Here is a 27,602-nt window from a genome sequence, read left to right as displayed (position 1 = left end):
ATCTATCCATTTTCTTTTTTTTGTTTGTTTGTTTTTGTTTTTGTTTATTTATGATAGTCAGAGAGAGAGAGAGAGGCAGAGACACAGGCAGAGGGAGAAGCAGGCTCCATGCACCGGGAGCCCGACGTGGGATTCGATCCCGGGTCTCCAGGATTGCGCCCTGGGCCAAAGGCAGGCGCCAAACCGCTGCGCCACCCAGGGATCCCTCTATCCATTTTCAAATGTGTTTTTTATACTGATTTGATGTTTAGAAAATACTTCTCTACTCCAAAAGGTAACTCACCTGCCATGTTTATGACATCACTTCTTATATAATTAACTCTTTGGTCTACCAAAGAATTTATTTGCAGTAAGATATGACATATGTATTTAACTGTATATATCAATGCATTGTTAATTTTGCTTTATGACATTGGATCATTGTAAATAATCCTATAAATACTTCCTTAAACAAGATTGGGCATACACTTAATAAATGAATGAAAAATAGAAAGATTTTATTTCAGAAAGTCACTACATTTTTTAATGGAAACCTGAACTGCCAATGATCTTCCAATGTGAAGAATAATGATGGCAGTCATGGGACGGTGGGAGAAGGTTCAGGATAGGATTGTGATCCCCCCACCTCCCTGTTGTGTAACCTTAGACAAGGTCCTTGTTCTCATCTGTCAAAAGGAGGACACACACACCTACTTCACAAAGGCTATTTGTGAGGATTAAGTGAGGTAATTATAATGTCACCAATGTCAACATTATTGACTTCCCAGACCCCTTTCTCCTATTCAGTTTACATTTCTCAGTGCTAGCCAAATATCTTTTTTTCTTTTTAAGATTTTATTTATTTATTTGAGAGAGATAGTGAGCGAGCACCAACAGAGGCAGAAGGGGAAGCAGGCTCCCCCCTGAGCAGGGAGCCTGATGCGGGACTTGATCCCAGGACCCTGAGATCATGACCTGAGCCAAAGGCAGAAGCTTAACTGACTGAGCCACCCAGGTGCCCCCAAACTATTTTTTTATTTTTATTTTTATTTTATTTTTTCAAATTACTATTTATTTATTTATTTATTTATTTATTTATATATTTTATTTATTTATTCATGAGACACACACACACAGAGAGAGAGAGAGAGAGAGGCAGAGACAGGCAGAGGGAGAGAAGCAGGCTCCAGGGAGCCTGATGAGGGACTTGATCCCAGGACCCTGGGATCATGACCTGAACCAAAGGCAGATGCTCAACCACTGAGGCAACCACTGCAAGGTGAGATTAAAATACCATGCTATGGGGAAACATCACTTACCCTTCAGTTTTGGCCCATAATAAGTTAGGGCCTAATACAATTGCAATGTTGCTGGGAGTCATTTTATTGACGTCACTGGTCTGAGCAAGCTTTGCCAGGAACTTGATTAAATACCTGGGGGAGAAGACAGGAAGGGGGAGAGCATATATGCTGAAATATTTGTAGGAACAGCATCCTGCTGCCCCGGTGCTAAGTGCAGAATGGTAATGAATCAGAATCTGGCTCGGGTGCCATATTTTGCAAAGTCCTGTGCTCTTTGTTTCAAAGAGGAAGACAGCTCACATATAAACCTCCATTATTCAGTCCCTATTTGCTGTGTATTTCCAAACCATTTCTCCTTTATGCCCTAACTACCTCTCAGTAAATTACAATCTGATTAACAATGGGCTCAATATGTTCTAATACAAACACAAAAAAATACAAGGATAGAGATATTGCTTAAAGGAAACTGTATTTGAAAATACTTTATGTGGTAATTATGAAAATCTCCAATTTATCATATAGTTACAGTCTCTCCTATACTGTAGGTAATTTCTTGCTTTTGTAGTGCTGTGCTTACAAAATGTTAGTGGTAGAACCCGGGGCTGAAATAAAGGTCAGGTAAGATACCAGAAATTTCACCAATAAAATATGTGTCATTTTGGACCAAGCCCTTTTACAAAATTTTCTTTGGTTTTTCAATGACTTAGAGCTACCTCGTATCCTTCTTCTCTCTATGCTTCTTCAAAGTCACATTTTAGGTCAAAAGGAAAATGGAGGTTAAATTCTAGAAATGTATTCTATGGTAAATTTTCTTAGAAACAAAGCAACACATAATCTCCAGTTCTAAACATTTCATTTAATAGGATGACTTGTGCTATATTAAAAATAAATTACATAGCATATAGAAAAGCTTTTACAGAAAATAGAATTTAAAAAAAATTTTTATGTTTATTTATTTATTCATGAGTGACACAAGAGAGAGGCAGAGAGAGAAGCAGGCTCCATGCAGGGAGCCCGATGTGGGACTTGATCCCTGGACCCCAGGATGACAACCTGAGCAGAAGGGAGGTGCTCAACAACTGAGCCACCAAGGTGTCCCCAGAAGATAGAATTGTTGATTAATTTTTGCCTTTTACATGCTGGGCAATTTTTTAAAAATTTATTTAAGTAAGTTTTATGCCCAATGTGGGGTTTGAACTCACAATCCTGAGATAAAGAGTTGTATGCTCTATCAACTGAACCCCTATAATGGACATTTTAAACTTCAAATCCAACATGCAGCCAAACCAACTTTCCAAGAGAACTTTTTCCTAGTAGCTGCCGTGGGAAACCGACCAGGAGACTTAGCTGTTAATCCTGTTAATGCAGGCTGATGCAGAAGCTTTACACTGTGATATGCATCACAATAATATACATGGAGTCCCATTCCCAGCAACCCCCCTTCCTCTCCAAAGCACTTGTTTATTAGCGTGCTTGGACTGAATGGTCTCCCTGCAGGCGGCACCTTTCTTTATGCCAGAGTCACTGTGGTTTGGTGGCTTAATTTGCAGGACACCAGGCATACATACCTAAAGTTCACAAAATTTTGTGGTGGCAACTTTTGACATGTTCTCCATAAATCCTGAAGTTTTTTGTCTTGATCCTGCACACTGAGGGGGAAAAAAAACCTGTATTCATAACCTTCCATTAAAAAATCCACCATTCGGAACCCGTATTGTTAAGAGGTAACAACTATGCCCTTGTTGACAGAGGAAGCACAGCTGGAAAACAGGATGGATTTGGAAACAAATAAATTCGGAGTCAAATACCAACTAAATATTTAACTCTGAGCAGTTAGTTAGCCTCTCCAAGACTCAGTCTCCTGATGTGCCCGCCTGGGGATAAGAATGTTGATTTGCCAAGTGATGAAGATGTTCCAGAGGCATAACCCTGAAACCACCTGTGCCAGCGCCTGGCACTCAGGAGACAAGGCACCACTGAAAATTCTGTCTAAGAAGTGTGTATCTCCCCGAGAGGCTTCCCTGGAGCCCAGACTCTGGCTGGCCCAGCCACAGGGCAGCCAGCCCACCCTCCCCCTGCCCTTTCCCTGCCTTTAACTCTGCTCAAAGGCTCCAGACACAGAAGCCCTACCCAGTCATGAAGCAATCACAGGAGCTCTTCTGCTCTACAGTTTTGACATGCAAACTTACATAGACACAAAAGAGGAATAGATAAGATCAGTCACCCTGCCCAAGAGCAGGAGAGAATGTTAGCAAGTTGCCCACACAATGTACCTTTGGACCTAAATATTCCCCACGACTGAACTGATCTGGAGTTACGAAGCAGGAAGTGAACATAATTCCACTTCAGAGGCCAGTCAATATGTCACCGGGATGTTGACATTTCTCAAGTATGGAGAATTCATACACCAATAAACAGACACCTGCTTTGAAAAGTGTATTTTCTCATGGGAATGCTTTGGGGAGTCCCAGAGCTGAGAAAAGAATCAAGGTGCGGAGAAGTGGGGCAGGCTACCCAACAAAAGAGACCCCAGAATGCTCCCCTACTCGACACTGCTATTGGGTTCCATTTATTCAGCCAACAGGCTAGGCTACACACAGGTTCCAAGGATATGACCATGACTATGAACTTACTCTGACTTTAAAAACCTTACCGATGGTAGAGTCACTGCTGCTGAAGCCTAGTTGATCGGACCCAGCAGTTCACTTACTGGGAACAGGTGACAGTAGCTAGAGATAGAGGAGGGGGGGTAGGCAGGGCAGGGTGATCTGTTCCTCCTCCCTGAGGGATGAGGAAGGCAGTCAGAACCATGAGGCACAAGCTAACAAGGAGGCAGCCTGGCTGGCCAGAGAGAAGCTTCTGGGACTTCTTAGAAGAGGCTGCTGACTGCTCCTGGATACACAGAAGATGGGGGTGGGGGCAGTGGGGGAAACACAGGATAGGGACACAGTCTCTGGGTCACACAGGTCTGGGTCTGAATTCTTGCTCTGCCAATTACTTGCTGTTACTTTGGTCCCATCCCTCCCCTAGCCTCAGTTCCCACATCTGTAAAATGAAGATAACCACATCCATCTTTTATGTCATTAATCATGGATCACAGGAGGTAACGGGTATCGAGATCAGTATGTCCTTAGCACACAGTGGGCACTCTCATTGCTAGTACCGTCAACACTGTATTACTGCTCAGCTGAGTTTCCACATGGCTCGCCAGGTACATTGCCACTGGCCAGTATGACACTTGTCCCCACTGCAGGGCTTTCTTCAATCAAAAAGGGGTTTGTGATTAGCCAATCAATTAATGTGGGTCCCACTATATGTCTTTATCCATATAACTTCACACAAATTGAAGCCAATGCATAAGTGGTGACCTTCCCACACATAACAATACTCAATATTTTCACCCTAAACTTAAGAACTCAGGCACATATTATTTAACACATGTGCTATTTTAATGTTATTTTATGATCCCTGAGAGTAAGATGATTCACAAAGGGGACATAATATCCCATCATTTCCTTTACTTTTAAAACTCAGTGTCCTTTAAACTTACCTTGCAACTTGTGTCCATTCTTCATACAGATTAAAAGTCATCAAAGGTTCAGGCAGTTCCCGTAAATAGGACTTTAAAGCACCTGAAATTATTAACACTCACTTTGAGTAAGTCAAGGGGTAAGCCTGGGAATCTCGGGACATATTATTTTACAAATTGAAACGATCACAATTACAACCTGCTAAGAATATCTAGAACAAGCTATGAATCAGTGGGAGTGGTTAGAGCATGAAGTGTTCCTAAAACAAATTCCAGCCCTTTGTAAAATATATTGAGGGTCAGTAGAAAATGAAATTAACTTCAAAGTCACCTTCTAATGGACATTCTACCATCCTCAGGTAGATCTAGACTTTGAAGGAGAAAGAAGGGAAGAAAATACAATCAAGTCTCCAAATATTTAGATGATAAGCTACCTTCACCTTTACTTAATAATCAGGAAAACAAAGAAACCCCCCAAAACAGGAAAAGGGGTGTGTGCGCGTGTATGTGTGTACTGATTCAGTTATGTGTGTCATTTCAGTTTTTCCAATTGAACCTATATAGGCCATTTCAATTTTATCTGTTACTGAAAATGAAAATTGGGTTTTTAGCAGGTGATCTGTCTGAGATGGGACCTGCCTGCCACCCCGAGGGCAACCCCTTGCAGCTCACCTGCCACAGCATGGGGATCGGAGTAGAACTCATCCAGGTGAGAAGTAGAACAGTCTAAAGCAGCTTTCAGTTTCTTTAACTTCGAGGCCCCAGCCCCAATTCGGAAAAGGCCCTAAAGACAACAAGAGGCCTTCAGTGTCAAGTTCAAGTTGTGGGCTTCCAGTTGTGCAAGAGCCTTCGGCCCCGGCCCAACTCCCACACACCTCATCTCTGAGGCTGGATCGCTGCCCGCCTTGCAGGGCGACCAGGAAGGATGATGGGACCCAGCAAAGGCAGAGGGCAGATGAGCAGGCAGTGAGCACTTCATTCCTGATTGGTGGGAGCTCTTGCCTGCCCCTGTGCTAAAATATCTGTGCCTATCAGAAATCTATTTAAATGCAGTATTTTATACTCCCCAAGGTTGATTGCCATAGATTTTTCTAAATGTAGGATTTTTTTTTAAATTGACATCTTGTAAAAAACTGATAGACTAGACTGGTAGTCACTTCCACTGCCCTAAGGGTTCCTTAGAGAAAACACATGAAGTCAACCAAGAAAGGTTAGACTATGATGACACTGGTCCAGGAATTATAAGACTCAGGTTTTAAGTGAAATTCATCTAGGCCAGGTTTCTCGATCTCAGGCTAGATAATGCTGCATTGTAGGGGCAGTCCTGCACCTGGTGGGATGTTTAGCAGCCGCCCTGGGCTCTACCCACCAGATGCTGGTAGCAAACCTGCCTCCAAAATTGTGACAATCAAAAATGTCTTGCGATCTTGACAAATAGCTCCTGAGGGGGACAAAATTGGCCCTGGCTGAGCAGCTCTGATCTTGGCTACAAGAAGTTGGGGTCACATCAGTGGGGGATTATGGCAGTGACTGGAAGCAGACAAAAGGAGAGCTCCTGGGGTGTTCCTTGATCTGGGTGCTCATTATGTGGGTGGGTTCAGTTTGTGGAAACTTAACGAGCTATTCGCTTATGATACATACTTTTACGATGGACATTATACTTCAATAAGGTTTTTAAAAGGAAAAAAAAAAAGACTTGGCATGTGATTTTGATTCCACCCCACCATGAACTCACTCACTCATTTATTGACAAAAGGAGTAAGAAGACCTGCCCTGCTTGGTTTGTGGGGTCTTGGGGGTAAGGATTCTACAACATAAGTATGAAAAACCCCACACCAATGCTGCATAGTACTACACAAATGTAAGATTCTTATAAGCAGACTAAAAAGCTCCCAGAAGTTCTGGTCCTTTTAGTGCATCATGAAATTCAATGTCCCAAATCACCATCAGAGTCTAAAATGAAACAATCAAGTGGGGCAAAAGAAAGTCAGAGTGTACAGGAAAGGGAAACATTGTTCAGTGAAACTGGTTTCATTCATTGTGTGAATTCCAGGTATACTGTGCAGGGCTCCAATTTAAAATGTGGGTTAGGGATCCCTGGGTGGCGCAGCGGTTTGGCGCCTGCCTTTGGCCCAGGGCGCGGTCCTGGATATCCGGGATCGAATCCCACGTCAGGCTCCCGGTGCATGGAGCCTGCTTCTCCCTCTGCCTGTGTCTCTGCCTCTCTCTCTCTCTCACTGTGTGCCTATCATAAATAAATAAAAGTTTAAAAAAAAATAAAATAAAATAAAATAAAATGTGGGTCACAGTGACAAAAGTTGCAAAGCCATCAGTGTATACAGTACTGACACTGGCCTGTGCCCCTCACCTCCTCCTTCATGCCCGTCTCCAGGAGCAGCATGACGCAGGCTTCAATGGGCAATGCGATCTCACGGCCGCTCCGTTTTAGGTGTTCTTCCAAAGGCGTCCCAAAGGCTGGCTTTTCCGCCCACTTATCTAGAGCAGCAAACCATCCAGTAAGACACCCAACGATCTCATGGCATCATTGGGGAGGTTTTTCCTACCCAAACTACCAAAGGGGATTTTGTCTTTCTTTTTTTTTTTTTTTAGGAGACTGGTAGTTGAGGCTTTGGGAAAAGGGGAAAATTCTGTTCTGTTGGCTTTGGTTATTTACCATCTACTAGAGCAAGAATAGGTCCCAGCTGGGAGGTTACTTGTGGAACAGAGCCCTCAACACCCTCCAAGGCACCCAGTGGGAGCTGCCCAGCAGAAGTCACTATGGGGCTCCTGCACGGGACACATGGGCTGGACTGCCTGGCGCTAACCCAAGGATTCGTCTGAGCGTACTCATTTCACTGGAAGGACATTTACTCTTAGCCATGCAAAGCAGCACTGGCCTTTTAACTCGAGGACAAGAAATAGACTCCTTCAATGTGAAGGAGGAAATAATTTCCTAAGATTTTAAACACAGGCCAAGCATCATCACACAACACTGGAAGATGGCCAATGTGAACTCATATTAAATGCAACGTCTCCGCGACATGCAGTGCTTCTGAATGCTGTAGCCCCAGCCAGGTCCAGAACATTCTGAGTAGGAAACTACGCAGTATCTGCAGCCCCAAAGCAGCTGAGGCTGAAGCCTGGGCCAGCAGTAAAGCAATTGTTTATATTATTTTGGGGTCACATACTCCGCTTCATTCCACAAGAGATGTGAGGCAGCTTAGCAGGAGGAATACATACAACAGAGCAGTAAAACAGAAACAAGAATTTAGCGAATGGACGTATTCTGTTAGAAGGAGAAGTACTTGTTTGGGTGGGTGCTGTACAGATGTGGTGCTGCCGGGGAAGCACACTGACGCAGAAAGGGGAAACCACTCCGAGAAAAATACTCGACTGAGGAACACTTAGTCCTTTCCAGTGACAGGAGGTTCACATCCTTCTCAGCACCATTAACGGACAATTGTCCTTCAGCTACTTTGTGCTGTTCGAACCTTGGGTTCAAAGCAGGCGGTATTCCTCTGCTGTGCCCTCTTACCCTCTTGCTACCATAAGAGCAGGGACAGGTCCCATCGCGTGATCTGCACACACGGGAAGGAAGAAGACTCCCGGGTCCACGGGCCTGCGAGCTCATACAAGGTTAAAATCGATGGAAAGAGCAAGGGGATCCAGGTCGAAGGGGGGGTTAGGGCAAGGAGGCAGGCGCCTCCTCATCTCCGGCCCATGCTCCCTGACCCCAGCCCCAACCACAGCCAGTGTAATTCCTAGTAGCAAGAGTGTCTGGGGGCTTGGCCCTTCTCAGAACACCGAACTCTGTGACAGTGCTCTCAGAGGCCAGACCTTCCCCTGCAAACTTTGTCCCTATCATCTAACAATGATTCTCAACATAGGCAGAAAATGACCATGTGATCCCTTCGCTGAAGAGGGTACATCAGAATCCTCAGGGGAGTTCTGTGAATGGCACCTGCCGTCATTGCCACCGCATGCCTGACCCCATGGTGGCAAGAGCTGGGCATTCTCTGAACCCCCGCTAGAACTTTCTAGGAAATGCTCTGCAGGGTGCCTCACCCCCCACACTGGTGTCACGTTGGCAGAGGGTGGATGTGAGAACCAGTGGTCTGGACAACTCCCGAGCCAGACTGCCCAAAAGGTGCTGGCATCTCCAACAACAGGCCTGCTAAGTGCGGGGCACCACAGCAGCACCCCAAGTTCATGGAGACTCCCCACCCTTCTAACTGGGAAGAAAATACAAGACGTACACGTAAACACACAACAGTCATTAACAAAACAAGACATGCTTGCCAAGTAGTGGCTGGAAAATGACAGGACAAGGGTCACAGGTGCGGGTGTCCACAGGGGCTGGGGAGACACCCAAGGTGCTGAGTCAGGCTGGGGGCAGAGGGACCCTCCTCCTTGGCTCCTGACCCATGTCACCATGTGGGAAAGCAGATCCAGTGTCGCCAGACTTTCTGAAACTTTCAAGAGAAGCCAAAAATCGCATTGTTATGTGAAGGCATCTGGTGTTTAAATGATGGCAAAATTTTTTGAAAAATGAGATTATGGCTGTTTGTGACTTCTGGCACAGATCACAGATGTTAGAGTGACTCGGGAGACAAAGTGTTTGCTGCTGGTTTCAAGGAGGGGAACTGGGGGGCTCTGAAGGAAACAGACCAGGAAGATGAGCTGAGAAAAGACCAGGGACCTTGAGTCTCAAAATTTACATTTGATTTTATAGCTCTTGCCCAAAGAAGCAAGGGCCGGGAGCAGGGGGGCGATGGTGTGGGTGGAGGGGAAGGCCCCGCAGAGGGTAGAAAGGACAGACCCGGGCTCCAAGGTCAAGCCTGGATGGTTTGGAGGGAGATGGCATCCAGAAGACATGGAGGAGAAAAGCACAGTTAGGGGGTAGGGGGAAGATCAGCTTGCTTTAGGAATGTGTGGAGTTTCAGGGGACAGCCGGCCCTCAGAGGGAACCAGCACTGGGGAGACTGTGAGGGTGAAGACACCGGTGATATAGGGGCTGGCACCGGGAGGGGACTCTGGGGACAAGAGGGACAGGAGGGGGATGAGCACACCCCTAACAATGAAAGACGCAACCAGGTGCGATGGGGCACACATGCCATCAAAGGAGACAGTCCAAGCCACATCAGATGCCAGGATCCGACAATTAAGAGCCCTGGTTCAACTGGGAGCTGCAGGATTTTAACTTTTTTTTTTTTTTTTTTAACGATTTTATTTATTTACTTGAGAGAGAGAGACAGAGAACACAAGTTGGAAGGAAAGGGAGAAGGCTCCCAGCTGAGCAGGGAGCCAATGTGAGGCTTGATGCCAGGAGCCTGGGATCATGACCTGAGCCGAAGCCAGATGCCTAACCGAGTGAGCTACCCAGGTGCCCCAGTAATCTCAATTGAAGGGTGACTGGGAGCAGATGCAAGACTGCACCGTGTGACGGGGTGGCCAGAGGAAACGAGTCATTCAGACAGCTCCCAGAAGAACAGGAGGATGAGACGCAACAGGGCCCTGGGCTACGGACAGGTGGGTACCAAGTCCCATCAGCTGACCACGTGGGTGAGATGGCAGCGCCCGGGGACACGACGGCCGGGGGTGGGGGTGGGGGGTCAAGGTGGGGGGTCCCCTACAGTAAGAATGCTCTGAGTCTTTCTGGAAATAAAGAAGAGAAAGGAAGAGGAAGACAGGAACTAGGACGGCAGGGAGACAGGAGGACAGGCAGAGGCGGCAGCAGCTGAAGCCCAAGGTGTGGCAACCCCACAGAGAAAGATGGATCTTGTCTCCTTCGCTGGGTTTCCACCCCCGCACGCCAGCCCCCTGTTCCATCCTCAGCCTCCTTCTGCCCTCGTCCTGTTCCCTGTCACTTGCTGATATACTTCTCTAGGGACAAGAGCCTTGGGGGGGAAAAAACAGTTAAAAAAAGAAAAAAAAAGTCATGCTCCCCAAACCCAATCTTCTCTTTCTTTGTGCTTATTAGTCATCTTCAAACCAGACTTTAATTAATTCAAGGCTAAGATGATGATGGTTCCTGCTTTTTCCTACACAGGGCCCCGCGCACAGTAGGCATCCCACAAATACACCGCTCTTGGCATCTGGAACTTGCCCGGCAAGCGCCTGCCCCTTGCAAGGCTGAGTGCTTGCCAGCAGCGTCGCTCCTGTGCACTGTGACTCAACCTCATCATCCACGAACAAGAAAGGGGATCACTTAGAAAAGCAAGGACAACTCATTGTAGGAAGGGTCGATCAGACACATGGACTCAGGATGGATGAAGATCAGATTTTGCAAGGTGGTGGACATACAGAATTTTCTAATTCTCTATTCCCAAGCCTTTCAGGCACAAAGCCAGAAGGTGCTGGGACCTCCTCCAATTTAGGGGAGAAGTGGCATCCTTGAGGGTGCCAGTGGGTTACGCACACCCCCCACACATATATCCCGCCTGCACACCTGCTGACTTGCTGTCCAGATCACAGGGTCACCACACTCAGCGCCTGGCTGCTCCTCGTCAGCTCAGACCAGAGGTTCTGCAGGGGGACCCTAAGCTCCACGTATGGGCTCTACACAAGCAAAATAGTATGATAGGTCCGAAGAAGGCAGAGCAACTTCTGCCTCAACTGGGCTCACTGATCTCTGCTGGTACGTGTTCTGACGGCAAGTCACAGAGTCAAGAGCTTTAGTGCTCGGGTTAAACTAAACATCAGGAGAAAGCTCAGTCCATTCGTGGCTTGTGGGTGAAGTCTACGGTGAGCAGAATGTTAGCACTAAGATCCAGAGCCTTGTAGGACCACAAGGAAGAGGGGGAAGGAGTTGGCCGTGGCCTTACGATTTAGTCACGTTGACGAGGGAGTATCGAGTACTGACTTCTCAAGTTCCTTTTAGAAGGTCCACACTCTTTTCCCTAGAACATACGCTCTCAGAATCACAGGGTCAGAATTAAACCCAACGGAATGAATAACTGACTTGGGAAAGGATAAGACGGGAAAACACACACAGGCACAGCCCAAAGGGTCCAGCTCCCTCTTCAACTGAAGATGTCAGGGGAGCTGTGAATGTCCCATTAGTATGTTAATTTGGGTTGGAAGAAATTAGAGAATGCGGCGAGGAAAGATGAAATTATGCTGGGAGACAGTACTCTCCGAGGCAGAGAGGCGTTAGCCAGAGGAGATGCATGCAAAGGAGTCAGGGGAAGAAGAACAGAGGCGCAAGTGGCAGAGGCTTAGGAAAGGGGCATCAGCCAGCACGCAGGTTACATTACCTTGATGGGCTCGCATTTCGGGAAGGGCCTTTTCTAAGACTGCTAATGCTTTTCTATGGTAATCTGCTTGGGCTTCTAATAACTGAGAACAGACCCACATTCAAAAACAAAAGTAACGTTAGCATCAGATGGACACACACACAATGGTGAGCAAAACCAAAAATGAAATCTTTTGCAAAAGAAAGCTAAAATGACTCAATTCTTACAATGCGTTCGTATTTTGTCAAGGGAAGGTGCTTACCGTAACAAAGAATTTGCCATACTCCCCTTCTTTGGACATAAAGCTGTACATATCTGCTGCTAGTTGATCCTGGTGAGTGGAAGAGAAGACAGGTCACTGAAGAAAATGCTATCTGAGAATTAATATCCATGGGCTCTCAGAGCAAAATGTCATGGAAAGAGCCACGGATTAAATGCCCATCATCTGGGAGGGTGCCTGGGGTGCTCAGTTGGTTGAGCATCTGCCTTCAGCCCAGGTCATGATTCCGGGGTCCTGGGATCAAGCCCTGCATCGAGCTCCCTGCTCAGCGGGGAGTCTGCTTCTCTCTCTCCCTCTGCTCCTCCTCACCACGCGTGCCCCCCTCTCTCTCTGTCTCTCTGTCTCAAATAAATAAATGAAATCTTAAAAAAAAAACAAAAAAAACAGATGTCCATAACTAGGATGACAATGAATGAATGAATGAATGAATAAGTAAATAAGGAAGCTTATTAGGGGAATGATATGGCAAGATCTCCAAGATACACGGCTCATATTCTTATTAAGAAGTGAAGTATAGAGCATTACTTATGCTGTGTTACCATCTGTGTAAAAATAGGAAAGAAAGAAATGTTATATTTTTGCTGCTACATTCGATTAAAAATATCTCTGGAAGAAAAAAACAAGAAATTGACAACAGGGGGGTACCTTTGGTGAGCAGTGGGAGTTCAGTAAGCAGGACAAGGATGGAAGAAAAGACTTCACTCTGCATGGTTTTTTACTTTTTCCAAAGATTTATTTAGTTTAGAGACAGAGAGAGTGCATGTGTATAGGGGAGTGGTCAGAGGGAGAGAAAGAGAATCTTAAGCCGACTCTGCACTGAGCAGACAGCCCGATGCAGGACTCAGTCCCGGGACCTTGAGATCATGACCTGAGCTGAAGGCAGACCACCTGAGCCACCCAGGTGCCTGTTTTATACTTTTGATATTTGAACTAATGTAGATGAATTGCTTATACAAAATTAAATAATTTATTTCAAAAGTGATAGATTAGGGTAGCCTGGGTGGCTCAGTGGTTTAGCACCACCTTCAGCCCAGGGCCTGATCCTGGAGACCTGGGATCGAGTCTCACGTCGGGTTCCCTGCATGGAGCCTGCTTCTCCCTCTGCCTCTCTCTCTCTCTCTCTCTCTCTCTCTCCCTCTCTCCCTCTCTCCCTCTCTGTATCTCTCATGAATAAATAAATAAACTCTTAAAAAAAAGAGTGATAGATTAGCCAATTGGACAGAAATATATCCTACTTTTCCTATTATTTTAGAATTACATTCTAATTAATCTGATATATTCAAATTGTAGACATCCTAGATTATATTTTAATTACGTATGTATTTATAAAATGTACTGTCTTCTGTTTTCAGTGCACAAATTAACACGAAGGCCTCCTTTATGAAAAATATCTGGAAATGCTAGTTTGGAGCAACAAAAATTCTTTTAGAATAACCAGGAAAGCAACAGAGTAATTCATGGAGCCCCACCTCTACACCCTCAAAAAAGAGAGGGAGAGAAAGAAAAGAGAAGAGGGCAGGGCAGAGAAGAAAGAAAAGAAGGGAAAAGAAAAGGCTTTTCACTCACATGTGGAATTTAACAAAACAAAACATATAAACACACGGGGAAAAAAAAAGAGGGAAGCAAACCATAAGAAAGACCCTCTTCTTTTTTTGAGTAGGTTCCAAGGCCAATATGGGGCTTGAACTCTCAAACCCCAACCAAGATCAAGAGTTGTATGCTCTATTGATTGAGCCAGCCAGTAGCCCCAAAGAGACTCTAAACTATAATAAATGAATAGGGTTGCTGATGGGGAGGTGTGTGTGTGGGGGGGCAGGCTAAATGGGGGAGGGACGGGGGAGGGCACTTGTGCTAAGCAGGGTGTGTTATATGTAAGTGATGAACCCCTAAATTCTACTCCTGACTACTATTACACTATATGTTAACTAAATAGAATTTAAATGAAATTTGAAAACTAAATTTTAAAAAAAGGGAGGAGAAAAGGCCTGGCACTAGTGGAAGCTGGGGGTGACCTCAGGGAGTTTGTGCCACCTTGATGGCCAAGACAATTGAGTCTAGTGGTCACATGGGGTCAGAAGACGGAAAATGAAGCCTTGGGAGTGCCTGGGTGGCTCAGTTGGTTAAGCGTCTGCTTTCACCTCAGGTCATGATCTGATGGTCCTGGGATGGAGGCTCGCCTCCGGCTCCCTGCTAGTGAAGAGTCTGCTTGAGATTCTTTTTCCTTCTGACTCTCCCCCACCTCCATGCACACACTCTCTCTCAAATAGAGAAATAAAATCTTAGGGATGCCTGGGTGGCTCAATGGGTGAGCATCTGCCTTTTGCTCAGGTCATGATCCCAGGGTCCTGGGGTCGAGTCCCACAGCATCCTCCCTGCAGGGAGTCTGCTTCTCCCTCTACCTATGTCTCTGTCTCTATGTGTCTCTCATAAATAAAATATTTAAATATAAATAAATAAAATAAAATCTTAAAAAAAAAGAAAATGAAGCCTTGGGCCTGGTGAAGTGAGGAACTGTAACAGACAAGCACACGTACATCCCACACAAACATTCCCAAGGAACTATTCCTCTGATGACAGGGTAGATTAGGAAACATCTGCTCAGCAGTGTACGGCAAGACTAGAGTATATGCATTTTGTATTGGGCTCTGGGTCTGGGAAAGTAAAAACATTTCCCTGGATTTGGCAAACATTTTACATCTGCTTTCGCAAAGGTCTGGAGTTTGAGTTTACTATACATGTTGTGTGGGGGATCCTCAAACCGAGAAAGGTTAGTTAAAAAGGGCCTGGCACTGGTCATGCTCTCTGGGGAGAATCACTCCCAATCCTTAGGAGTCCCAGAGACAAAGTCTCTCTTAAAATGAGCTCGCAGTACAAAACTGCAAAAACACAGGAGGAAACAATCCACCATGAAGCAAATTCTTACAGAGGAAACAGAATTCTCAAAGACCGTTACAATAAGTACATATAAAATGATTAAACGTGACAAAAGAAAGATGCACTAGAAAACAATAACACACTATCAAAAAACACTGACTTTGAATAATTAGAACTGAAAAATGCAGTAAACGAAATTCAAAACTCGATGTAAATTATACAGTAGATGAGACCTAGTTAAAGAAAAAAACAGTGACAAAGTATTTAGATCTCAGGAAATCACAGAAGTCAGTAAAAAGGGAGCCAGAAACTATCGTCACAGGTTTTCACCATTGGAAATGAGAAACTATGACATGGATGTTGAGAGAAGATACTTGAGCCCATAACATACCAGTTCAGACTCCTAAGATCTCCGCCACATTTATGTCTAAGCAGCCAGTAGCCCAGATCCAGCTTAGACTGGATCTGAGGAATGCTCTGTAATGCCACTGGCAAAGCTACGACTCTTCTGAACAATAAACCACGATGAGACTATTTTATCAGAAGCACTTAATTGCATGCATGGCATGACTTAGTCCAGTTTTAATTCCTCGTCTCTATGTTATTTTAAACAAGTCATTTTGCTGCAGTTAACCAATCTTAAAGTTCACGGTCTTGAAGAATGAATTACAGTGTGACCTGAACAAACTAAAATATTACAGTCTTAATACTATCTAAAAGAAGAGACACCATTTTTGGAAAATGATGAATAATAAGAGGAAGGAAAGCTTAAATCTGAAGATGCACCAAACACCTGTTTCTTTACCATCTCAAATAACATTTGGAATAAAGATTTATCTTCACAGAGAGATGCACAGAGAATGAGATCACTTAACCATCTCATCTGGAATTTATTTTATGAGTTAAAAAGTTCTATTTCTTGGGACGTCTGGGTGGCTCAGTGGTTGAGTGTCTGCCTTTGGCTCAGGGCATGATCTTGGGTCCGGGAATCAATCAGCCTCCCTGCAAGGAGCCTGCTTCCCCCTCTGTCAATGTCCCTGTGTCTCTCATGAACAAATAAAAAAAAAAAAAAAAAAAAATTAAATATGTTTTTAAAAGTTCTGTTTCTTCCAATTATAAACCAATTCTAGCAACATTTAAAAAGTAATACTTTCCTTCTCTATAGATATATGATGACCCCTTTAGTATATATTCAATTATTTAGAATAGCATTAATTGTAGAAAGCCTAGCTTTCTGCAGAACTATTTTTGTGCCTATTGTGCTTTTTTTTTTTTTTTAAAAAAAAAAAAAGATTTTATTTTGGGGGGCTCCTCGGTGGCTTAATGGTTGAGTGTCTGACTCTTGATTTTGGCTCAGGTCATGATCTTAGGGTCAAGAGATCAAGCCCTGTGTAGGGCTCCTTGCTCAGTGCGGAGTCTGCTTGAGATTCTCTCCCTCTTCCTCTGTCCCTCCCCCAGCTCATGCTCTCTCTAAATAAAGAAATAAATAAAATTTTAAAATAAAATAAAATGTACGGCACCTGGCTGGCTCAGTCAGTTGAGAGTCTGTCTTTGGCTTGGGTCATGATCCCAGAGTCCTGAAATGGAGTCCTGCATCAGGCTCCCTACTCAGGGAGGAGTCTGCTTCTCCCTCTGCCCTCCCTTCAGCTCGTGCTTTCATGTTCTCTCTCTAATAAGTAAATAAAATCTAAAAAAAAAAAAAACCAAAACTCTATACCCAATGTGGGGTTCAAACGTACAACCCTGAGATTAGGAGTCACCTGCTCCACTGGCTGAGCCAGCCAGGCACCCCTATTGTGCACTGTTTTAATTGCTGTAACCTTTTTTTTTTAATTTATTTTTTATTGGTGTTCAATTTACTAACATACAGAATAACCCCCAGTGCCCGTCACCCATTCACTCCCACTCCCCGCCCTCCTCCCCTTCTACCACCCCTAGTTCGTTTCCCAGAGTTAGCAGTCTTTACGTTCTGTCTCTCTTTCTGATATTTCCCACAATTGCTGTAACCTTGTATGTTTTGCTACGGTTTTTTTGCCCTTTTTTCATCTATTCTTTATTTTAAATGAGCTCAGACATTTTTGTCATTTAAAAAAATACCCTACTTGAACTTTTTTCAAAGAATGTTTTATTCTGAACAAAGTCATGCAGGGTCTTAGAAATAAAAAAGGAAGAACAAACTAAAACCCTCTTTCCTGTCATTCAGAGTATTCTGATAGGACTTGTGTGGCACACTCAATAATCTGCAATATTTGACCTTTCCTCTGTCATTTGCAAGCACCAGGTTGATGCAAGAACAAAGTATTTATTTTTATTTATTTTTTTATTTATGATAGTCACAGAGAGAGAGAGGCAGAGACACAGGCAGAGGGAGAAGCAGGCTCCATGCACCGGGAGCCCGACGCGGGACTCGATCCCGGGTCTCCAGGATCGCGCCCTGGGCCAAAGGCAGGCGCCAAACCGCTGCGCCACCCAGGGATCCCCAAGAACAAAGTATTCAGGAAAGTCTTGTACCTTGCACAGCTCTACTTTATTTCCAGCTTCATCCATCTCTTCCTTGAGGGTATCGATTTTTGACGGAAGCCCCTGGAAGTTGGTTCCTGAAGATTTGTGAGCCTGGTTCCACCTGCAAAACATGGGGCAACCAGCACCTGAGAACCAGCTGCACATATTCAACCTTGTAGAGAGTCAAGGCCCTCGGGGAGATAGATTCTTTCCCCAAACTGATTCTACCTGGGTTGGGCAGCATACCTAGGATGTCGGCTTCTCTTGAGTTTATCTTCCAGGAATGGAAGCAAGCAAAAAGAGCCAGGAGCTCCTCAACATGACAGGACTCTTGCACAGCTGTCCGCTCTGAGAATAATCTACCCCACCTTGTCTCACACACGCCCCACTGCTGGAAATCATGCCGGGAAACCCCTTTCCTAGAGTGTCTAATCGTGCCGTCCTTGCCATCAAACAGCCCATGTGCTTTCCTCCTTTGACCTGGAATGTTCCTGAGTCACTGGGAGTCAATCCTGCTCTTGGACTCCTATGACTCTTCCCGCTACCATCCTCATCTGTGATCACTTCCAGCAAGTAAAATCCAGAACTTCAGTCATGCAGCTAGCAATCCACAGCGAGGAAAGTACTTGTAGAATTAAAAACATTTCTTAGCACTAATATTCTAAAGACAAAATTTATAGCAAATCTGAAGCATAATGTGGAATATTTACATTCCCTTTTCAATAGGTCAAGAGGACTGAACAAGGAAGAATTCTATCATAGCAAGAATAGGGGAGTGCATGGGAATAATAATCTGTAACACTTTCTGTGTGGTTTTCAAGTAGGCTTTGACCTTCTGTTGGAGTATTCTGGAAAGTTTCAACAACTGAAACGTAAACATGGATATCATGGAGATGAAAACCCATGCTAGGAACTCCTCAAGCTTCCCAGATGCTGCACCGCCCCCCAGAGAGCATGCTGCTTTGCCTTCTTTCTAGTTCCCGAGGTGAGGCACTCTTCCAAAGCAGGCCTTTGGGACACTTGCCCAGCTGGTGATGTCATGTAGTACACAGAGCATGGACCTCGGAGTCTGACATGCTCAGGTTTGAAAACCGGCTCTCCCTGTCACTAGCTGTGTGACCTCAGGAAATGACTTAACCTCTCTGTGCCTCAATAACCTCATTTGTAAAACAAGATGCCTTGCAGAACCATCATAAGGAGTCAGGGAGAGGACAAATATTTATGCATGTGTGTGTGTACCGATAATATCTGCCGTATAATGGATTCCTACTTAGAAAATGAGGAGTAATTAGTCATTAGTGATTATCATTTCCCTCCAGGGAAAAGCCACAGGAATAAGTAAAGAAGAAATATTCAACTGTTTGTTTCTCTAATACTTGCTTTGATTGGTTAAACGAACAAGACCACGAAGGCAGATCAAGAATCAGTGTTAAAATCCCCTCCGGGATAAATACAGGTATTATAAACGTAAACTTTGTGGCAGATAAGCATCTATGATGTCACTCAACCAACTCCAGTAAGGAGCATTCATGACCTCATTTAATTAATCATTAGAACATTCTTCTTTATCTTGAGCCCAAACTCTACCTCACAGTGGCCTCCACGCCTGGTCCAGGCCCGAGGATTTAATCACAGGTGTACACGGAACATGGAGGGTTTGCAGACAGGACCCTAGCTCTGACATGTATCATCTCTAAGGCATGAAGCAAGTCATGCAGATATTCTGGGAGGTTCCACCCGTATCTGTAAAAGAGGTCTCTTCTCAAGAGTAAGGGGTGTTACCTAACCCACGAAATCCTGCTCCCTCTCCAATCCTCATTGAGGGGTCTCTGCATGTAATACGTAGCAGAGAGTCTGACGCAGTAAGCACCCCACTGAGAGCTGGTGAAAACATCAATGAGCCAATAAATAGCAACCAGTGGAAGGATCAAACGAGCTCAATACCTAGCATGTGGCCAGTGGCCAGTAAGTGGTGGCAATTCTTTTTACCATGTGCTAATGCCTAGATGTATACCTTTTATGATCTCGATGTTTCTTAAATCAGGACATGTCTTAAAAGTGACTTGTACATTAAATCGAATGGTGTTTCTCCCTGCCACCCTCCACCCAAAAAGTAAATATTAAATCAGTGGTGCAGGATACTCAGTGGCATCTTAGAAACAAGGAGAAATGCTTAGAAACAAGGAAATGCTATATTGTAGAATTGCTACAGATGTTCTAAATCTGCAATAAAAAGACCTGTGATGGGTAGAAGCTCAGGAAATGAGGGCTGTATCCCCATATATTTGCCAAAGAGAAATAATCACATCGACCTCACAGGACTGCATGTAGCTTAATTCAAGCTACAAAATAAGTCACAGAGATGAAGAGCCACAGCATAGGCAACACAATAATATTGTAATAATTCTATGGGGACAGATGGTCATGACACTTATTGTGATGAGCACAGAGCAATGCATAGAATTGTTACCTCAAAGTTGTGCAGGTAAAAAATATACAATATTGCATGCCAATTATTCTTTAAGAATAAAAAAATTAACCAGAGAGCTAACAGAGCCACCTTTTAAAAAAATAATAATGAAGTTTTATTGGAACACAGCCACGCTTTCATTTCCTTATGGTCCAGCACTGTTTTTATGCTACACAGTGCAGTTGAATAGCTGTAACGGGGACCACCCAGGGTGCTACGCTGAAAATATTCACTTCTTGGCCTTTTACAGAAAGGTTGTGTTTTTTTTTTCTCCTTTACAGAAAGTTTAGCAGTCCTTGTGATAAAGTCTGAGGAAGGATGGGGCCCGGGGCACTGTCTCCATATTCCCCACTGTCACCCGAGGAAAAAGCCACATAAGTCACGGATGCAGATGCCCTCGGGGACACAGCCAGGCTGCAGTCCTGCCAGGAAGCACTAAAGACAGCCATCCAGCACCAACCCACAAGTCAGCAGCTCTCAGAGATGGTTACTGAGTTTTACAGGCGTTGCTCCACTTGAATGCAGCATTGGATTGTGAAAGGACCACAACCACATGGGGTTTGGACATGGCAGGTCCCTCAGAACTGCTAAGATCAGAGATCTACTTATTCCTACCCTCTGCTACCCTAGCAACAAATGCTCTTAGAACGGTTAGCCACTGACTCCTCGCCCCTTAGGACACTTCCTTAAGTTTCTGTCTTTTCCTTTTTTTCTGCCTCCTTTGACTGCTCATTCACTAAGAACAGGATGTTCTAACATCATCTCCATTGCCACACTTGGGAGAATGAGCCCTAAAAGCAGGTGTAAGTGGGTGTGACTTGGTCTGTGGGTCAAGTGCGTGAATCTGGACACCTGCATTTTGTCCACCGAGTGACCTTTCCCTCACCTGTGTGGGGGGATGAGGATGGTTGCTGGGAGAAGTTATTTTCATAGCTCTACCTTACCTGGCTCTGACTGAATCCCAGTCTAACACCAATTTAGCAAGCTGTTTCCTCTGTTTTTGGATGTTGGGAATCTCCAGCTAGAAAGCACAAACCACACATGAAATAGGATGAGCTTTGGGTTTTAAACTTAACATTTGAAAGGGCATAATTAATTTACTTTTTTTCCCCTCTTAGGCATAAGATTTTGTACCCACCATTTATTCCCCTTCTTTCCAAAAAGAAGCATATGTCAAAGCCGCTGATTACTGTTAAAACTGTAGACACAAGCAAACCATTCATCATGCGTCCCCCACCAATCCTGGCTCTTCTGTGTGGCCCGGTCAAAGAACTCACCTCTGCTATGTTGCAGAGAGGATCCACAATCTCTTTCTCAACAAAGGATTCATGCTGAGTAAGTTCGAGAGCCAGCTGATTCTCAGCATCCCCACATGTCTCCAGCATCTTCCTTTAAAAACACAAGACACCCCCACAACAAGCGTATGCTCAGTGAGTCAGGCAGGTCAGTACCATATCGGGCCAGTGCTGCTCACTACAGGTTGGGAACACATTAGGGTGCCACACAGTAGAACCTTAAAAACATTAGAAGTTTGGGGTGTCACCCAAAATGTGAGTCCACAGATCTGTGCTTTATTTTTACTTTTTAAAAGATTTTATTTATTTATTCATGAGCAACACAGAGAGAGAGGCAGAGACACAGGCACAGGGAGAAGCGGGCTCCCCATGGGGAGGACTCAGTCCCAGGACCCCAGTCTCGCTCCATGAGCCAAAGGCAGATGCTCAACCACTGGGCCACCCAGGCGTACCCAGATCTGTGCTTTAAAATCAAAACGACTGTTCATGGGCATTATCAAATGTGTCTTACGCATCTGTTAAACTGATAACTATATTGCTAGGTTAATGTTTCATCTGTTGCTATAAAACATTAAATTTATTAAATCTTTAAAAAATGAATAAATAAAATGAAAAGGACTATCGTGGGTATACTTTGTGTGTTACGTGTAAGGCAGGTATGTGAACGTGAGGTGATAACTCTAGCATTAGGTTCTCAAGGCACGTGTCCTGCAGAACATGTTGAAATTCTTTAGAATCCTACCGAAAGTTCATTCTATGCTGTTTTGTGTCTGTTAGTGAGGCCAGCCTAGGCAGTGTTTTCTCCAGAGTTACTGTGAGTGCTGGTTTTCTACTGGGTAGAAGAGACCATGGGCTAACAATCATGTTTCCGTTTGCTTCCCTGTAAGCATATAGCTGATGTCACACGGAGGACGGGTGCCAGTGAGGCGACTGCTCTCATCCTGACACTCCCTCTCTCATCTTACCTCTCTCCTTGCTCTCCCCTTCAAGATCTCCATGGGGTTCTACTGAAAGAGTAACGTGTGTGGCGCTGGCATGAGATGGCCTTGGTGCTGTCATTAAGAACATGATCTCTGGTGCCAAGCTGCCTGAATGGGATACAGGCTTTGCCGTTCACCAGCTGTGTGGTCTGGGGCAGTGGACTTACTCTCTCTGTCTGTCAATTTCCTCAGTGGTAGAATGGCAGTGGCAATACAGGCTCCCTCCGAGGTTGTCTGGAGGACTCAGTGAGTGACTACTTGGAAAGCACGTGGAACAGTGCTAGTGCAGAGCAAGCACTCTTGAAGCAGCTGTGCTGACGACAACAGTATGAAGGAGAAAAATTGGGACACAACCAACCTGGAGGGAACAGGGGCGCCAGCATGGACACGTGTGCCACGCCCCCGCCCCCCATCCAGGGCCATTGTCCCCAATATGAGAGCATGGACAGGATGGAGAAAGGGTAAAGAGTGAGGGGAAACCATCATCCTTCAAAGAACAAAGGAAGAATTGTAGGCCATGGAGCAGGACAGGCCCCAGGAAATGTGAAGTCAAAGTCCATGCATGGCAGCCGAAAGCAAAGCCCACTGTACAGCTGGAGAGAGCAGAGGGGATAAAAGGACACCAGCTTCACACAGATGCAAGTAGAAGGACAGTCAACGTTCCCTCTTATACTGAAAACAGTTTCATTATTAGATTTTGAAAAATTATTAAATAACACATGCTTCCTGCAAAAATAAAAAAATCCAAATAATTCAGATATAACACCATTTTGACATTACCACGATTGATATTATGGTGACCACTCTTAAAGGAAGTGACTCTTTTATTATTAAGATTTATTATTATTTATTTGAGAGAGAGAGAGAGAGCGAGAGCACATGCAGGGGAGGAGCAGAGGGAGAAGCAGACTCCCTGCTGAGCGGGGATCCTGATGCAGGGCTCAATCCCAGGACCCCGGGATCATGACCTGAGCCAAAGGCAGATGCCTGAACGACTGAGCCACCCAGGTGCCCTAGGAAGTGACTCTTAAGGACCAGAAGGGGCCGGCCAGAGTTTGTAAATCTGAGTCAACAGCTGGAACACAGAAAGGACTTATTATTCTTTATACCCAAATTCAGAGGTATAAATATGGACCCTACCAATTACTTTTGCTAGCAGCACACCTCCCCCCTTTTTTTTTAAGGATTTTATTTATTTATTCATGAGACACACAGAGAGGCAGAGACACAGGCAGAGGGAAAAACAGGCTCCCTGTGGAGAGCCCGATGTGAGACTCGATCCCAGGACCCGGGGCCACACCCTGAGCCAAAGGCAGATGCTCAACCACTGAGCCACCCAGGCGTACTACTAGCAGCCCTTTCAACCAACTCCAGCTTTGTTCCTATTCAATGGAAGATTCTCTACCATCCCAGTGGCCGTGTCCCACTTTTTCCCCACAGAGACTGCGTCGTTCTCCTGGTGGATGCTCCACGCCATCATGCTCACGGTCCCTCTATCACACAGATGGCTGTCACACACACCACCCACCTACACACTCCCACTGACTCACAGGGCACTGCACTCTCTGCCTGAAAGCAGCCAACACTTACCCCAGCAGAGAGTCTTCCAGTTGAGTCGATGCTTCTTGCATGATCTGAGCGAGAGCGGTCAGAGGGAGTTTTTTCTGGAAAGCAGAAAAAGACATTGTGTTGGTTTCACTATTATTGACACCCATTCTCAATGACCTGCTTCAGGTCACCCTTCAGTGATTTCTCCTCCAGGCAAACCGTACAGATAAGAGACAGCCAGTCTCGGTTCAGGTTCTGGTCTCAAAGGTAGAAGTTATGGGACTTTACCTCTGCGCCCATGTCCTCAAGCATAGATGATCCAGAGACATGATAACAGTGCGAGTGTCCTACGGCTGTCTGTCTATGGAGATACTCAACACCAAGAGCCAAGCACGTGGTAAAATAATTCAGCAAATGCCAGCTGCTAGTATTATTGTTGTGGTTGTTGTTACTGTTTTTAAAGATTTTATTTATTTGAGGAAGAGAGAAAGTGATAGAGAGAACACAAATGGGGCGGGGGGAGGGAGAGGGAGACGCAGACTCCACCCTGAGTCCAACCTGGGGCTTGATCTCATGACCCCAGAGACCATGACACTGAGATCACGACCTGAACCAAAACCAAGAGTGGGGGCTGCATGGGCGGCTCAGTCGGTTAAGCGTCCAACTCTTGCTTTCGGCTCAGGTCATGATCTCACCGCTGTGGGATCAAGCACCATGTCCGTCTCTGCTCAGCGTGGAATCTGCTTCAGATTCTCTCTCGTCCTCTCCTCACACTCTTTTAGGTTTTAGTCATTTATTTGAGAGAGAGAGAAAGCACAAGCAGGGGAGCGGAGGGAGAGAGAGAAACAGGTTCCCCGCTGAGCCAAAGGCACTTCACTGATTGGGCCACCCAGGTGCCCCATAAATAAATAAAATCTTCTTTAAAAAAAAAAAAAAAAAAAAGGAAAAAAAACCCAAGTGTTGGTCCCTTAACGACTTTGCCACCCAGGCACCCCACAGCCCCTCGAATACGTACTCATAAACTGGCTCTTAATTTGGCTGTAATCATAACTATACAGCTGTAAATAAGCATCTAAAAGTATCTGGCTAAATATCGGAAAAAGTTTTCTTCCAGGATTTAAGCACAAAGCCATGCATTTTCCTATCACGCATCTGTTTTTCAGCTGGAAATGACCATAAGGGTCATCTGATTCATGCTCTAATTGTCCAGTCAAGGAACCTGAAGCCTGGGGGAGGTCAGGTGGACTGGCCGGGGACCCCGGTGAGGGGCAACAGAGCCAGACCTCCACGCCCATGGGCTGCGCCCCAGTTCAGCTCCTCTCCACCAGTGGTTGACGGCTCATCTCAGAACATGGCTATAAGGGGCCTGGGAAGTCCCTGGAAAGTGGGTTGTGGATACCACAGGATCTGCTAACAGATCCATGTGATTCTGCTTCCTCACTAGAAAGGGCCCTCACGGCAAGAACACGGTCTATCTTGCTGTGTGCCACTGTCGAACCTTGACCTTTACGGGCCACCTGCCTTTCCTACTATCAATGGGCTTCTTGCGACACACGCCGCATTTGCTTGCATTGTAAGGAATATCTCTGGAAGAGTATACAAGAAACGACTAGTGCTGCTCATTCTGGAGAGGACAGCACGGTGCCTGGGGAACAGGACCGGGAAAGACCTTGCTTTATGTTCTGTGTATTCTGGGTTTTGACCACGTAAATATGCAGCCGATCCAAAAACAGTATATTGAAACGTAAAGATAAATAACAACTCTATTTACCCATCTCTCATTTTCTCAAGTTGTTTTCAACTAAGTCAATAGCAAGCATTACCTGCCCCACAAGGAGACAGTTCCAGCTTCTGCACTTCCACACCAGGAAGACAGGAGAGGATGGGTAGGGGGCCTAGATCACAGTGAGGGTAATTCATACATTTTAGGAATGCTGTCTGACTTATTTTTTTCTAAGGTTTATTTTAATTTAGAGAAAGAGTGAGTGTGTGACCAGGGGTGTCAGGGTGTCAGGAGGGGCAGCGGGAGAGGGAGAAAGAGTCCCAAGCAGACTGTGCTGAGCACGGAGCCCATCCTGGGACCTGATCTCATGACCTTGAGACCATGTCCTGAGCAAAAGCCAAGAGTCAGACACAACCAACTGTGCTGCCCAGGAGCTCCAATAATGCCGCCTTCCTAAGGGAATTTAAGTCTGGGATAAATGCAATCATCAGGAGAAATATACTTTGTGCAACTCTGGAACTCTGGACAAAAAAAAAAAAAAAATCATAAAAAGAGGATTCTACTTTGACAAGTATCATTCAAGCTCCCTGCTGTAAACAGCCTTGTGGTTTCCAGGCCCTGAACCCAAAGCCACAACAATCCTGTTTCCTGTCATACATAAATCGGGACATTCTGCTTATTTAACCCTGCGCTCCTGGATGAAGATGCTACCTACCACTGCCATACTCCTCCACGAACACAGCTGAGCACTTCCCAGGCATGGACAGCCTTTTTTTCTCTTTTATCATCAGAGATTCATTTAAAAAGTTCTGAAGTCATAATTTATAAAATGGATGCCAACTGCACAAAAAGCAGCTACCCCACATCTCATAGGACTCCCAGCATCAGCTCCACCATGGTCCCCTATTGGACTGAGAAGACCACCCCCTGCACTTCATGCCTCTCCACATGCAGAGGAGCCTCTCGTGGGGCCTTTGCGGGGCTCTTCCTATGTGTTCTAGAGCCCTGGAGACTGCTGCCATTTCTCTGCACTGTAGGACCCCCGTGGTTATCTTTTCTCATTTCCGTGGTGACTGCTTCTCCCACGTGCACAGGGGAGACAGTTTCGGAGCCCTGCCTTGGCACTTCTGTTTGAGGTTGGAAAAGGAAGCCTAAGGCACTAGGTTTTCGAAATGAGGCCAGGCACCTTTGTCCTTGCTGCCGAAAATATGCCCATCACCTGCTACTCAATGCCCGCCTTTTTTTTTTTTTTTTTTTTTACTGCCTGCCTTTAATAGCTGGGCCACCACCTCCTCTGGGAAGCCTCACCTGACTACCTCTCCTCCTGTGATGCCCATTCTCATTCCTCCCCTAACACCCTGTGCATGCTGTGTTTAGCATGGCATTTTCTGATGGTCCATTTGTGTGTCTCTCCCCACCAGGCTGTGAGCACCTTTGAGGTGGAGACTACAGCTTCTTTATTTTATATCTCCAGCACCTACACACAGTAGGTGTTTGGTAAGTACTTGTTCCTTTGTTTTTTTTATGAGTATATGGGACACCCAAATGGCGTCTTAAAGCACTGAGGGGGAATGACGAGACGTGATGTGAAGGGTAAGGGCACGTGGCATGAATGAGAGGAAGCAGGAGACACTGGGAACACTGGGGAAGACAGGATCAGATCGTGAAGGGCTGGGCATGCTGCAGAGCCTGGACTCGGATCTCCACAATGGGAAACGGCCAGCACCCCTCGAAGGAGGCACCACTGGCAGTACAGGCCACTTGCAAAGTAGGACTGTCATTCAGGCACCACAGGACATTTGGCATCTCAGTCCCCACCCTCCGAGTGCCAGTTAGTGTCCCCAGTCCCTATAGTAACCCAAAATGTCTCTACGTATTTCCAGATA

At 45.4% G+C, this 27,602-nt stretch overlaps 1 protein-coding gene and 1 long non-coding RNA gene across 3 annotated transcripts in view; one reads left to right on the top strand and one right to left on the bottom strand.

The window, feature by feature from the left end:
- The window catches only part of ARHGAP17 (Rho GTPase activating protein 17), a 94,523-nt gene that overhangs the window by 23,347 nt on the left and 43,574 nt on the right, over window positions 1–27,602 (bottom strand). For both annotated transcript variants that reach the window (XM_025416135.3, XM_025416134.3), the window contains exons 4-14: window positions 24,036–24,109; window positions 21,448–21,559; window positions 21,115–21,191; window positions 17,710–17,821; window positions 12,307–12,375; window positions 12,066–12,147; window positions 7,178–7,305; window positions 5,482–5,593; window positions 4,831–4,912; window positions 2,849–2,929; window positions 1,299–1,412 (exon numbers count right to left, since the gene is read on the bottom strand). In XM_025416135.3, coding sequence (XP_025271920.1) covers window positions 1,299–1,412; window positions 2,849–2,929; window positions 4,831–4,912; window positions 5,482–5,593; window positions 7,178–7,305; window positions 12,066–12,147; window positions 12,307–12,375; window positions 17,710–17,821; window positions 21,115–21,191; window positions 21,448–21,559; window positions 24,036–24,109 — 1,043 coding nt within the window. The remainder of the gene's footprint in view (window positions 1–1,298; window positions 1,413–2,848; window positions 2,930–4,830; window positions 4,913–5,481; window positions 5,594–7,177; window positions 7,306–12,065; window positions 12,148–12,306; window positions 12,376–17,709; window positions 17,822–21,114; window positions 21,192–21,447; window positions 21,560–24,035; window positions 24,110–27,602) is intronic.
- The window catches only part of LOC112640222 (uncharacterized), a 38,483-nt gene continuing 36,331 nt past the window's right edge, over window positions 25,451–27,602 (top strand). Inside the window, exon 1 of the long non-coding RNA XR_003123908.3 lies at window positions 25,451–27,213. This is a non-coding gene — a long non-coding RNA (uncharacterized LOC112640222). The remainder of the gene's footprint in view (window positions 27,214–27,602) is intronic.

This window comes from Canis lupus, chromosome 6 (genome assembly GCF_003254725.2).
Source record: "Canis lupus dingo isolate Sandy chromosome 6, ASM325472v2, whole genome shotgun sequence".
NCBI lineage: Eukaryota > Metazoa > Chordata > Mammalia > Carnivora > Canidae > Canis > Canis lupus.
Note: the sequence above shows the minus strand (reverse complement) of the source record. Positions and strands in the feature narration are given on the sequence as shown.